At 40.9% G+C, this 14976-nt stretch overlaps 1 protein-coding gene across 7 annotated transcripts in view; it reads left to right on the top strand.

The window, feature by feature from the left end:
• ANKS1B (ankyrin repeat and sterile alpha motif domain containing 1B) overlaps positions 1–14976 on the top strand; it is a 287292-nt gene that overhangs the window by 207088 nt on the left and 65228 nt on the right. For 4 of the 7 annotated variants that reach the window (XM_082256757.1, XM_082256756.1, XM_082256759.1 and 1 more), the window contains exon 4: positions 5883–5954. In XM_082256757.1, coding sequence (XP_082112883.1) covers positions 5883–5954 — 72 coding nt within the window. Of the gene's footprint in view, positions 1–4691; positions 4773–5882; positions 5955–14976 lie in introns of all 7 variants that reach the window. The other 3 variants (XM_082256755.1, XM_082256753.1, XM_082256754.1) reach the window with 1 other exon arrangement.

Raw genomic sequence — 14976 nt, 5'->3', positions numbered from 1 at the left:
CCAACATGATAATGACCCCAAACACACCTCCAAGATAACCACGGCCTTGCTAAAGAAGCTGAGGGTAAAGGTGATGGACTTGCCAAGCATGTCTCCAGACCTAAACCCTATTGAGCATCTGTGGGGCATCCTCAAACGGAAGTTGGAGGAGAGCAAGGTCTCTAACATCCAATAGCCGTGATGTCACCATGGAGGAGTGAAAGAGGACTCCAGTGGCAACCTGTGAAGCTCTGGCGAACTCCATGCCCAAGAGGGTTAAGGCAGTGCTGGAAAATAATGGTGGCCACACAAAATATTGACACATTGTGCCCAATTTGGACATTTTCACTTAGGGGTATACTAACTTTTTGTTGCCAGTGGTTTAGACATTAATGGCTGCTTGTTGAGTTATACTAAGGGGGCAGCAAATTTACACAATTATACAAGCTGTGCACTCACTACTTTACATTGTAGCAAAGTGTCATTTCTTCAGTGTTGTCACAGGAAAAGATATAATAAAATATTTACAAAAATGTAATGGGGTGTACTCACTTTTGTGAGATACTGTATATATATATATATATTTTGGGCCAGTTTTCATTTGACAAAAAAAAAAAAAAAAAAACAGATGTTTGTTTCAATTCATCACTAAATTATATCCTGCAAAAATCCAGGTGTATTTTGCCCGGATACACTAAGGCAGTGTTAAAAACTGACCACACTAAGCAGGAGAGCATATCGTGGTCAGTTCTCTAGCTATGCTAGGAACTTAGCCTGCTCTCCTCCAATGATTAGACTTGTCCTGACACACCCCTCCTGCACAGCCCTTCACTGGGAAGCTCAGTGTACTGTTGCTTCTACTCCCCCTGCTCTTATGCAGAACAAAAGAAGCAAGGGGGATTTGATCACTTATAAAAAAGGGAAAAAATATATTTAATTTCTAATTTAAAATGAATGAGCTATTTATTAAGGTAATCGTATACAATCACTTTAAAAATGCTGTACTTTCAAATTGCTGTGGAGGAGAGAAGGCTGGACATAAACAGGTAAAACCTATGTAGCAGGATTTGTTTTATCTCATTTACAATCACTTTAAACTTTATTCTTGGCTTCCGATTACTGTGTACAAGCACAGAGGGCCAGTCCAGGTGCCACAATAACCTTTTCACCTGCTGTACCACTTGTTGATAAAATCAAAAAGCGTGGCAAGACCCACAGCATGCAATAGTTCTCTATGAGAATCATTGTATTTAAAAAGAAGCAATGAATTAAGTAGGAATTTTAGTATTCAATTGAGTTTAAAATAAAATTACAGTTGTACAGGGTTAGTTATTAAAGACCAATTTCATTTTATTTACTTTGGGAGCTAAGCAACAGAGTTGAGAAGTCAATTGAGGTTCCACGATTTTTGTCCAGTCAGTTGGCTGACACTATCTCCTAGATCCATAACAGTATCAGTTGACAACTGCCCATCCTCTTTAGTATGGGGCTTTATTGTTAGGGATTTGTTATGCACACTTAGGGGATGGAAGACAGCTCCTGCTAACAGCATAAGGTCAGTAGGTTATCTGGCCAACAAGTGTCAGATCTCATGGGAGTGCAGAATACTATCTCCAACCTAATTGCAGCAGACCAAGCACTTAAAATAACACTAGAACAAGAGTCCTGCTGTCGTTTAAAAGAGTACTGTTAGAGATGTGGACTGCTACATTTACTGTAACTACACAGAATTGTCCAATAAACAGACATATATTTGTTTTTTAACCTTTGTACATCTTGAATTTGTTTAACGAACTGTCCAATCAGGTTATTTAACTTAAAATACCAGGCTTATAGAACTTGAAGTCGTCCATACACTGTGGAACTGCGACTCTCACAAGGCTGGCACAGGGGTGCATACCCTATGCCTATACATTATATTTTTTATGATGTTGGCACTCTATCTTTAGTCTTCTCCTACCCAGGACTCTGGAATGCACTCAACCCCTCCTATTCCCTCCTCCCCTTGTGCCCTTTGAGTTCCCTGTCCATCTTGAAGAATTGTTGCTCCTTTCCCTTGTTATGCTGTATTAGCGCCTTCAGATCTTCACTCATAGAGGTCATACTCATTGCGTTCATTCTGGGAAGGCGTTTGTGGCGCCAGCACATCTCTGCATTAACTGTTATTATTATACATTACTTACATGCCCGGAATGAAGCAAAAGCTGTTGGGTAACCATGAACACTCTGGGTCATTTCAAAGAACTGGCTCACAGAAAATCCACTATGATTAACATGAAACAATCAGATATTCATATTCACTTTCATAATCAACACTACAGAATGACAAAATATTCTGTGGATTTCTTTTTTAGTGAACCAGTTTTCAAATTTCTCACAGTATGCCAAATCATACTAATTGATGATCACATCACTCTAAATGGACAGTCCACCTAATACTGATACTTTTGGTATGGATGGCCACTTGGGACTGTTTTACCAGCTTTGTTTACATCCTAAACCTGAGACCACCACTTTGGATTGACCACCTCCATCATGCAGTCTGTGGTCTACCACCTGAGGCTTGTCAAAGAATAAGCTTCAGTTTGGAAAGGGAAACCTTGTCCCATCGTTGTTATTCAACTTTGGCAAGTCAACTCCAAACGTTTCCGCAGTGGATCCCATCTCTTTCCATAGCCAAAAAGACAAATGTTCACACAATATGTTCCTTCATGTTTAGAAAAACAGCAGATTTTGATCCCTTAAGGTGCTCCATACGTGCTTACAAATTGGATAACTCTGTGATGTGTATAGTGGCTTTTATACCTCCATAGGCTGAAGAAGGAGTGAAAGCTACATAGGGAATTAACAGGGAGTTTAAAGCTATTCCTTGTAACGGCTGTAACAATTGGAGTATTTGACATGCACAAATTGACATTTTAGATGGTTACTGTAAAGCACTTCCGCAAGGTCCATCTATTTAATGGAGCACCCCTCCCCCTTCCCTAAACCCGCATAAAAATACAAAAAAGAATCTGCAGAGGGAAATATAGCTAACATGATTTTCAAAGTGTATGGGGTGACATCCAGTGGCATCGCTATGGGGGTGTGGGGGGTCTGACCGCAGATGGTATCACCCCCATCTGTGCTAGACAGGAGAGAGCCCAACGGGGGGAGGGGGGGGTTGCTTGACAGGAGATAGCCGACAGGGTGCTTGACAGGAAAGAGCCAACATGGGGGACATGTTAGATAGGAGAGAGCCTGACGGGGGGGGGTTGGTGCTGGCCAGGGTAAAGGCTACCCAAGGGGGGGCTAGACAGGACATAGCCCCATGAGGAGGGGGGGACACCATGTTTTCCCCCACCAGGTGACACCAAACCTAGTGACACCACTGGTGATGTCATCCTGTGGAGGTTTGTTTTCTTGCAAGATTTGAGCTACTTAACATTCTCCAGGATCTTGCCTGATTGAGGATAATGTCACCCTTGCCTAGGTGCTGTGGGAGGAAAAGGTAAGTATATTTTGCATGTTTTTTTGCCCCAAAAGGGTTTTGTTTTATGCACTTTCTGCATTTTAGGGAGGTGGAGGGGGCACCTTGAATAAGTGGACCTTGTTACCGAGGTGCATGGTCCACCTTAAACATAAAAGAAGATGTAATCACAACAGATTACTTTTTTTTCTTAGTTCATAAAAAAATCTTAGCTGTATTTATTTCCCCTTATCTAAAATATTTATATAGTAAACTAAAGCTTTATTTGAAAGTCCTGATTCACTGTGGACCTCTTATTTGATATTTGCTATGTGGATTTATTCTGTCCACTGTCTTAGAAAAGAAGTAATGTGACATCAATTTTTATGAGCATCTACTCCTCATTGAACTTTCTACAAACAAAACAAAAAAAACACCATTTTCACGGACACATTCAAGACCAATTTGGGATTAGAACAAAAAATATTTGAGTAAGACAAACACCGGGTGAAGTTCTTGCTATCTCAACCTTCCACTGCTCGGTCTCTAAGCAGTGAAAGACTAAAGTAACTTTATGTTATTTCTCTGGAAGATTTGAAAATTGAGCCTAAATCCCATTCAAAATCCAGATTGCTAATGATTGCTGGTTGTGGTAAATAAATCTATCAAGAATCCAGAGAAATAGGTACTTTCATTTGTCATTGTTTTGCACTTAAAATAAAAATGGTGTTCTTTAAAGCACCACCCCTTTTTCATTTCCGCTGTCCAAAATACTAGGCACTAAAATGCATACAAAATTTACTAACATTTCAAAAATAGGTGTAGGACAAGAACTGCATCTATCCTTAATGTGTTAAAAGACATTCATTCATTAATATGAACATTTCACTACTATCAAAGACAAATTACATGGCCAGACCAATTGCAGCTTGTTGAAAACTGTGACTTGCCAACCAACATTCATTCACTTATCATTTCATTATTTAATATCAATGTAAAAGGAAACATGTCAAAGCAAAACTATGGCCATTTTAATGTTATATTTGCCACCTAATAGAATAGTCATGTAACATAGCATGAAGCTGAGATTGCATCCCATTAGCAATGCATGTTGACTATGGAAAGGGGCATGGTGCTTTAAGGCTATTTAAATCCTCTAGTGTGACTGTTTATTTTCTACACAAATTTTGCTTGATCCATCAAAAAAAGGATTCCTTTGTGTGTCCTGTTTCAGAAAATGTCTAGTATGTTTTTCTTTGTTTAGAGCATGCCATTTGGGGGAAAATATGGACCCATTTTAAAACCCGTACCTCACCCCCAGTGTTCCTGGTCTGAGATGATAAAGGTATACAGTGCACTTATATTTACTTCACTTTGTTGCGTGTTAGGAAAAACAACAAAAATCAGGAGTTGTCCTTTATTTTATTTTTTTTGTATATGACCATCAGTACAATGCCCATTTCATATACAATGGACATTGTTATATATCTCGAAAATTGTTATACATGCCAAGGTTTGGTTACAAATCATCTGTAAGACTTCCTCTTCCTGTTACCTTTCAAAATGGCCAAACAGGAAATTGGAATGATGTCGACCCCCATCGCTGTACCATATAAACTTAAATTTCACAACTTTGAAACTACAAGTTTGAGATCTTTTATCCAGGATTCTTTGGTCAGAAAATTTAGTGTAGGTAGTTTTTAGGTGATTTGAAATTTGTATTCTAAAATTTGCAAATCTGTAGTTTATAGTATATATATATATTTTGTTATCATATTTGCAATGCCTGTAATTATGACCTTTAAAAAGTATATATTTTGAGTTACATAGTGATCATAACTAATTGTGTGATGTGTTCAGTAAAGCCTAGCTATTATATAAAAAAATATTTTTATATACCTTGAAAGCAGGATCACAGGATAGAAGATCACATAGCTGTAGTTTACTTTTATATGTTACGCAAATGGGGTAAAGGCATGATGATCGTGGCAAATTACTAGAACTGTTGTCATTAGTCTATGGTTTTGTCAATGACGTATTTGGCTTTTTTGCCACATTAACTATTGTCAGTTGATATTTAACTTTATTGACTGGTCCTTCAAAGATTAATGCAAACACACAGTAAACTGTTCTAAAACCTTTTCCCTGCATAATGTTTTCTATGGAGCAAGGAAACTCTAATTTGCTTGAAATTAACTGTAGTTGACTTGCTTTATGGCAGGGTCGATTAACATTTTCTAAAGCCACTATGCTGTGATATATTGGTATTGCCTAATGTTATATATAGTGCTATTGTTGTCAAATAGTGAATTTTCTTCAGTTCCGTTCTTTGGTTGTCATTATTTTTGACATCATACAACACATCTAGAAACAAATGTAATTGTGGTGACATTTTTGTCCCATTGTGTGTTCTGTGTGTGTTTCCACCACAAATCTAAATACATTTTTATTTTAGTATTTAGGATCAATGCTGATAAAGGAATTGAGGGGGACGGAGTCAACACAAGATGCCTGTTCGAAAATGAGGGTAAGCTTTGATGACAGAAAAAGATTGCAAAAAAAAATAATATATATATATATATATATATATATATATATATACCACATTAGATGCTGTCATTTTATTATTAGTAGGAATTTAAAAGTTGACGTGTCAGAAGTTTGTTATTATCTCACCAGTAGAGCATTTATAAAACAACCTAACATTTGGTAGAACTTTGTCTCCTGGTATGCCACTGCATGCTCCCACTGATTTCTATATTTGTGTTTCCCATGTTTTATATTAAAATAAAATCCTAAAACGTGAATGTAAAAAGGTTTGCTTAAAAATGCTGCTAATAATATTTAGACTGTGTGTGTTTACGAACAGGAAATTTTATATACACAGTATATATGTATCCCACAAAGTTGTAACTTCCGTTTGCTACCATTTTATTCCTGGATGGGAAGTCAATTTTAGTTTTTGAAAAATAGCATTTCTTTTTATGACCAGTCTTAAAGTGTTCCTACTTTTCAAAGATGGTAAAAGTAGCACGCGGAGTTTAAAGTTATACCCTAAAATCTATGACTCTTTTTCAACCCAGATTGCACTCTAGCCAGACCCATCCTTCCCCATACCACTCTATTGGCTTATGAGGCCATCAATCACTTTTAGTGACCAGTGAGCAGAAATAGGAGCTGATGTCTTGTCTGTAAGCACTCTGAAAATAAAATGGTGAAAAATGGTTGCAGGCATCTGGAAATGTGTGTTCTTCAGTTGGGAGGTCATTTTGGGATGTTTCAAGATGCCATGGGTTTGCAGAACTTAGGAGCCATTCAAACTAAAACATGTATTTCTGTTTTTGATAGATGCTGATACGTCGAATTGCCTAAGGAGAATATAATGTATATTTACAGTAGTTATTAGTGCAATGGTTTTAAACAAATTCCCACTGATCACAGTAGCTGACGGCACTGTGAAGCAATTAATTCCCAAAATTCATAATAGATGCAGTGAAGTTGGGACTCTGTATTATGTCCTTTACCCTCTTCCTGTGCACCTGCTCTATTTTTACATTACAGTTTAGAAGGCAAGCAAACTGCCACTTCACTGCTGGCAGAGAGGAGCAGGGCGATCTAATGATAGAAAATGAAAGTGAAAATATTTTTTCTTTATCGTTCATTGACAGACGCAGCTCCATATTCTTCTTACCATTGGGTTATGCTGCCCCCTACAGGAATCTTTACCACACCTATGGGGCAGTCCCTGGGGGTTTTTTCCTGCCTAGTCAGGAGTAAGGACCTAGTTCCCTGCTGGGATTTCAGTCCTAGCATGTTTTTTATGTAAAAAGAAAAACCTTTTGTCATAATTATTATTTTTTTTAGTTAGTTAGTTATGTTCCTGAGAGAACTACAATCAATAGCTGGACTGGGCGTCGGACTGGATATTCTATATCCTTCCGGTCTCCCAGTCTGGCCAGCAAGCGTGACTCATGTATAACGGTATAACCTCGCGCTTATGGTATTGTGCGTATATATATATATATATATATATATATATATATATATATAAATAAATTAAGAAAGTGCTAGTGCCTTTAAAGTGATTTAAACCCAATGTTGCAGTGCTGCTTATTATAGGTATTTAATATGCAAAATAAAAAATTGTGCAAATGTGCAAAAAAATGCAAAATATAACAATGTGCAAATCTCGCAAGATCAAGCAATAAATATGCTATAAATTCATAAATCATAAAGTCCATAAAATCAATCAAGTGTCCATCAGGTGCAGATAAAGTGCTTCTGTGCTTCACTGTGTGCATAAGTTGGGGTGATCCCCTTGTGGTTGTCTACTTACCACAATGTGTTTGGTATAAGGCATTCAATAAAGATCCTGCAGTGTAGTCACAGCCTTCCCTGTCAGCCTGGAATCCACGATAGAATAGGAGAGATCCTTACTGGTGGTCCTTTATGTGCATCCTGAGTCCCCTCATAGGAAAAAAAGGCCATCCATAGTGAAGTACGTTAATTTCAAAATTTATTGCAAACAAAGAAATCTACTTACAAACATCATTAAATTAAGGCAGATAGATCGCGGCTCAGTGGTTCGCTGCTCCCGCAGCGTGTGCTTCACCGGCCGGAAGTGAGGTCAGGTCCGCTCAGCCAATCACGGCGTCTTCCGTAGCTTCCGTGCCTCTTGCATGCAGGAGAAAGGATCTAAGCCATTTAGATCATCTGGGGGTTCCAAGAAGATGTAGTCGGGTAAGCCGAGAGCAGGCCCCTCCAGATCTGCAAGACAAGTCCCCTTCTGCATGGAGGGGCGCCCTCACCCGTAACTGGGGTGGGGGGATGTGTGGGGGGATGTCTGTTTCTTTCCGGATTCATGGACCTCCTTGATTCAGGACAAATAATCCAATCGGGTTACAAGATCGAATTCAGGTCTCGACCGTCGGACAGATTCTTCCCATCCAATCTACGCCTATCTCCAGATCGGTTAAGGGATCTATGAGAGGCAGCACAAAATCTGCTGTCGCAAAGGGTGATTGTGCTGGTTCCCTCTCGAGAACACTTTCAGGGGTTCTAATCAAATCTGTTCACTGTTCCCAGGAAAGAAAGCAAAGCGTGTCCAATTTTGGACCCAAAGGCTCTGAACTGCTTTGTGCGTGTACAGAAGTTTTGAATGGAGTCCATTCGCACGGTATTGGCGTCCCTACACCAAGGGGACTTTTTGGCCTCTATCAATATCAAGGACGCATATCTGCACATCCCTATTTACGCTGGACACCAGCTTTTTTTTTTGCTTCACTGTAGGGGAGGAGCATTATCAATTTGTGGCGTTTCCCTTTGGTCTCACTTTCATTCCCAGGGGCTTCACCAAAGTGTTGGCTCCGGTATTGGCATTACTGCGACAGCGGGGTATTTGCGGTACTGGGGTACCTGGACGATCTCCTCTTAAGAACAGACTCATATTCAGTCCTGTTGGGGGACTTATCAATCACTGTACGGACTCTGCAAGAGTTTGGTTGGAACATCAATATCAAAAAATCTGCTCTGGTCCCATCTTCCAAACTGGATTATCTGGGACTGACTCTGGACTCAGCCTCAGCGAGGGTGTTTCTCCCTCTGGAAAAGCAAAAATTGCAGATGGTGATTCCCTTGCTGTTATGCAGCAATCTGTCCTCTCTGCGGACTTGCATGCTTGCACTATGCCTAATGGTGTCTACCTTCGAGGCTGTTCCATTTGCTCAGTTCCACACGAGACCTCTGCAAATAGAAATTCTTGTAAAGTGGAGTCAAAACACAAGAAGTGCTCTACTGTGGTGGCTCCATTCCTTGGCTCTGCGTCAGGGCAAGTCCTTCCTTCCCTTGTATTGGACGGTATTAACCACGGATGCCAGCCTGTCCGGTTGGGATGTAGTTCTTAGAAAGATGTGTGTCCAGGAGACCTGGACTCTGGATGAGTCTAGACTACCGATCAATAACTCAGAGCAATAAAGCTTTGCTTCAGTCACTGGACAAATCTGCAAGGATGTCCAGTTCGGATTCAATCAGACAATGCCATGGCCGTGGCTTACGTCAATCATCAAGGGGCACCAAGAGTATCCTGACGGCCCGGGAGGTGGCCGAGACAATGCCATGGCCGTGGCTTACGTCAATCATCAATGGGCACCAAGAGTGTCCTGACGGCCCGGGAGGTGGCCGAGATCCTAAAATGGGCAGAAAACTTTGTTCCAGCCCTCTCTGCCATGCATATCCCCGGAGTGTAAAATTAGCAGGCAGATTACTTGAGTCGTTGGGTGTTGGATCAGGGGGAATGATCCCTTCACCCGGAGGTGTTTCACCTGCTCTGTGTCCGGTGGGGGACACCCAATATGGACCTGTTAGCCTCTCGGCTCAACAAGAAGGTACAGAGATTTGTAGCCAGGTGTTGGGATCCTCTGGCCGACGCCACAGATGCATTGGTGATTCCTTGGGGTCAGTATTGACTTATCTATGCGTTTCCTCCGCTAAAACTTCTGCCGAGGCTTCTGCACAGAATAGAGGTGGAGGGGATTCCAGTCATTCTGGTAGCTCCAGATTGGCCTTGCCGGTTCTGGTACACTGATCTGGTAAGGTTTGTCGCCGATGTTCCTTGGAGACTTCCTCTCAGAAAAGATCTGCTGCTGTCTCAAGGGCCGATCTTCCATCCTGCTTTACAGTTGCTGGCTTTAATGGCGTGGCTGTAGAAAGCCTGGTATTGAAGGATAGGGGTCTTTCTGACTCAGTGATTCCTACACTGTTGAAGACTAGAACATCTACCTCTAGGAAGATTTATCATCGTACATGGAAAATGTACATCACATGGTGTGAATCGATTAAGGTGCATCCACGCTCATTTTCAGTGGCTAGGATATTGGCTTTCCTCCAAAGAGGGGATGAGCAGTGGTTGGCCTTGGGCACTATTAAAGGCCAGGTGTTGGCCTTGACGGTGCTTTTTCAACGTCCTTTGGCTACGCATTCTTTGATTCGCACCTTTATCCAGGGAGTTCGCCATATGACTCCTCCGATACGGTCCCAGTTACCTCTGTGAGATCTTAACTTGGTACTGTCAGTCCTTCAGAAACCTCCTTTTAAATAGATTAGGGAGATTCCTCTGCTTATACTGTCACAGAAGGTAGCCTTTTTGGTGGCTATTACCTCTGCGCGCAGAGTGTCTGATTTGGCGGCACTGTCCTGCCGTTCACCTTATCTAGTGGTCCACAGAGAATAAAGTGGTACTTCGACCTAATCAGTCATTTCTTCCTAAGGTGGTTTCTGATTTCCATTTGAATGAAGACATTATGCTGTCTTCACTTTGTCCTAAGCCCTAGCATCCTAAAAGAAATTGCTTTGCATCCCTTGGATGTGGTTTGGGCAATTAGGCTTTACATGGTGGCTACTGAGTCTTTCAGTAAATCAGAGTCTCTTTTTGTCCTCATGGAAGGACCTCGGAAGGGATTGACTGCGCCTGCTGCGACCATATCCAGATGGATCTGGCAGACGGTGGTACAGGCTTATTCACTTAAGGGTCAGGTTCCACCTTTCCCTGTGAAGGCGTATTCTACTAGGGCACTGAGTGCTTCTTGGACTTTTCGCCATCAAGCCTCGATAATACAAGTTTGCAAGGCGGCAACTTGGTTGTCTTTGTACACGTTCACAACATTCTTCAAAGTAGATGTGTTGGCATCCTCGGATGCTTCTTTTGGCCACAAGGTTTTGCAGGCTGACGTTTAAAAGAGAACCTATTCTCTTTGAGGGTGTGGACTTTTTCTAGGTAAGCTCCAGTTGTTCCTGGTTGAGCTCCATGTTACCTGGTTGGCTAAGTTTTAGCCTTTGGGAATTACGTTATTTTCTGCATTATTTTTCCACCCACTTCTGTGGGACACCCCAATGGTAAGAAGAATATGGAGCAGCATCTGTCAATGAATGATAGAGAAAACTGGATTTTGACTTACCTTAAAATCCTTTTCTTTGACATTCATTGACAGACGCAGCACCCGCCCCTCTATATATGAGTTGGGTTGGGGCTATTTTCTTCTGACACTGCTTGCAACAAAACTGGATGCCTATAGCAGAGTGAGTGGGTGTATATCCCCAGGGACTGCCCCATAGGCGTGGTAAAGATTTTTCCTGCCTAGTGTCCTACTCCTGTAAGGGACAGCATAAGCATAAAAAGAATATGAAGCTGCGTCTGTCAATTAACTTCAGAGAAAAGGATATTATGGTAAGTCAAAAATCCACTTTTTCACAAAACTCAGGATGATGCCTGTAGATACAGATGTCAAAAATGGCTTGTTTTAAATAATTTTTTGCAGTTGTTAAAATGTGTAACTAGTTGAATGTCCATGACCTTGCCATTGTTCTCCTTTAACCACTTAAGGAACGCCCGCCGCAGATTTACTGCAGCAGGCAGCCCCTCCTGCGCGAACCGTCATAGCCCTACGTCGGTCGCGCGCCTGCATGCTTCCGCCCCTTCTTGGCAGAGGGGACTCCAATGCATGGGGCATTGCATTGCTGCCGGCCACCCTCGATCGCTCCCCGCTGAGAGAGAAGAACGGTCAGCTATTTTAAACCCCTTGATTACCCACTGTGTTAACCCCTTCCCTACCAGTGTCATTATTACAGTAACATTGCATATTTTTAACACTGATTACTATAGTAATGTCACTGGTTCCCCCAAAAGTGTAAAAAAATGTCAGTTAGGGGTCCGATATGTCCGCCGCAATGTCGCAGTCCCTCTAAAAATCGCAGATCGCCACCATTACTAGTAAAAAAAACAATAAAAATGACATAAATCTTTCCCCTAGGTAGTAGACGCGATAACTTTTACGCAAACCAATCAAAATATGCAAAAAAACAAATTGGCCTAAAATTATGAAAAAATTAGATTTTTAAATTTTTTTTTGGCAATGTTATATAGCAGAATGTGAAAAATAATGTTTTTTTTTTTTTTCAGAATTGTCGCTGTTTTTTTTGTTTATAGCGCAAAAAAATAAAAATTGCAGAGGTGATCAAATACCACCAAAAGAAAGCTGTATTTGTGGGAAAAAAAGTGCAAGTTTTTTGGGTGCAGCATCGCAATTTTCCATTAAAGTAACGCAGTGCTGAATCTCAAAAAATGGCCTGGTCATATAAGGGTGAAAATCCTTCCGGACCAGAAGTGGTTAAAGTAATTTTTTTATTTACTTTAACATTTTTGCAAGCTTTCTCTTCTATGTTTTTGTTAATTTTCATAATAAATAAAAAGATTAACCACTAGAAGGAGTCATTGACTCAGTGCATTAGTATGTCCTGCACTTAACAACTGTTTGTTTAAGATATATGCCACACAGGGAGAACATTTTTTCAAGAAGTTACTAAACCCATGGATTTTCCCATGGGAAAATATTATTTTTTTTGTATAAAATCACAAATCATACTGTGATATTTGGGGAATTCACTCAATTGTAGTAGCGCTGTCCAGTGAGTTCACGCAGACAGGAACTTTGTTTCAGGGATGATGGCCCACTTTTATTTAAACGAAAATAAAAAGTTCCACAAAATAAATGGTTGCCCTCGCAGGGCTTTCTAACACCACTTCCAAACACAACGTAAAGGTTACCCACACAGGTGTTCAGCATTCCTCCTTCAATGCTGTATAACACACAGGTGCCCCATCAGCCTTTTGGCTTACTTCCACAGCTCCATTGCTTAGGCCTCAAACTCAGAACTCTTGGCTGGTCCCTCAGACCAGTTCACAGTACCACTGTTTTCACATGCAATCTGTGCACCTCTCTCATGCATTCTCTGAATCTCTCTCAGCTCCCTGTTGCATGGAGCTTTTGTGCTGACCTGGGAAAGGGACCTCCTGTCTCCTGGGTGGAGCCCTGAACTATTGCCAGGCCCTAGATAATAAAGGCTGTTCACACCAACACACGCATTGTGTTTTACTCAGTAAAATCTGGACACCAGGTTAGAGGCTTCTTCCTTCCCAAAGCGCTTTAGAGACTCTGGATCCCAGACTCCAATCTGGGAGTTGCAAAACCTGGAGAAACCTGAAAGACCAGTTTTCTCCCGAGGGGATTTCTGGAGCCCTTAAAAGAGCCCTTAAATCTGTGTCTTTAGGATCCCTGTCATTTCTACCTATTCCAACCCAATGGCAGGGCACAGCACTGTCACAATACATAGGAGCAACGAAATGAAAACATGAATACACATTCTGGAGTCTGAGGTGACCCAACCACTGGACAGCCTATGTGAAGTTAACAAGCAGTCACATGGACAAGCAAAAAAGAACCCCCTCTGTTGTAGGAAGGAGTATTTTGAGCTTTTAGAATTTTTCTTCAATCAACTGCAACAACTAGTTAGAGGGAACGGGGTGCTAAAAGCCCGGAGAGGGACTTTAACACTGAAAATGCTATGTGTGGTCCTGTCCACACCCCATGCCCACTGTCTGCATCTTCTAGACCTAACACCATATACTTTTATTGCTGCCTCAATATGCCACTTTAGTCAGGCTCTCAAAAAGCACCAGCACAGCAAAGTTCCAAGGGGCATAAATTATTTCCTAAACAGAATACATAATTAATGAAGAAACAGCAAGGATCACGGCAGCGATTACATCCTCACTTCTCTTGTTCTGTCATTTTTTTCATGGCAGCTTTAGATAAACTGCCAACTAAGCGTCGCACATGTTGTATGTTAGATCACCCAGGCATTATGTGTAGCTGTCAAAATTGCATCTCTTGGATTAACTCTTTAGAACCCGATTTATTTGTGTTATTGCCTTTTAATTTACAGACCCTATCTGCTACCAATTTTTACTATACTCTTTTAGTTCTTTAAGGGTTAACAGTAGGGATCAGGTTGAAGGTTAGACTTTCTGGTAAGGGCAGGGCTGTCTTTAACACAGGGCTAAAGGAGCAGCTGCCCCGGATCCAGTCATTGTTGTGGGGCCCAAAGCAGCTGCCCCTTGAGCCCCCAAATGGTTGATTAGTGGCTTCAAGAGGGCCCAAGAAAATTTTTGCTCAGGGTCCAATCAATATTAAAGACGGCCCTGGGTAAGGGTTAAAGTGAATTTTTGCTTTACATTTTATGGGTTGACTTTTGGGTTAAATAACTTTTCAGGTGTAATAAATTATTTCTTTAGCTGTCTAAAATTCACGCAGGATAAATTATTTATGCAGAAAAATACCTATACTGAAATCTGTGACTGTAAAACCCTTTGACAAAAATAACCAAGTAATTTTATCAGAAACTGTAAACTAGTGTACCCAAAAATGTGGTACAAGTTGATGTCAGAACTGTTATTTAGCCATGGTGCAGGACATTTGTTCTGTAAGACTTGCCAGTCATTGAACCATACCAATGTGCCATAGTTTGAGAGTAATCAAAACTACTAATGGCGCTGGTCACATATATTTGAGTTATTTATAAAGCACTGACATTTTTTGCTGTTCTTTACAGTGTACATTAGGGGTCTCCAAACTTTGGCCCTCCAGTTGTTCAGGAACTACAATTCCCAACCTTGCTAGTCATTTCTGTGAATGTCAGAGTTTTACAATGCCTCATGG

Source organism: Pelophylax lessonae (genome assembly GCF_965119305.1).
Source record: "Pelophylax lessonae genome assembly, chromosome: 4".
NCBI classification, from domain to species: domain Eukaryota; kingdom Metazoa; phylum Chordata; class Amphibia; order Anura; family Ranidae; genus Pelophylax; species Pelophylax lessonae.
This window is presented reverse-complemented; position numbering and strand designations above follow the sequence as displayed.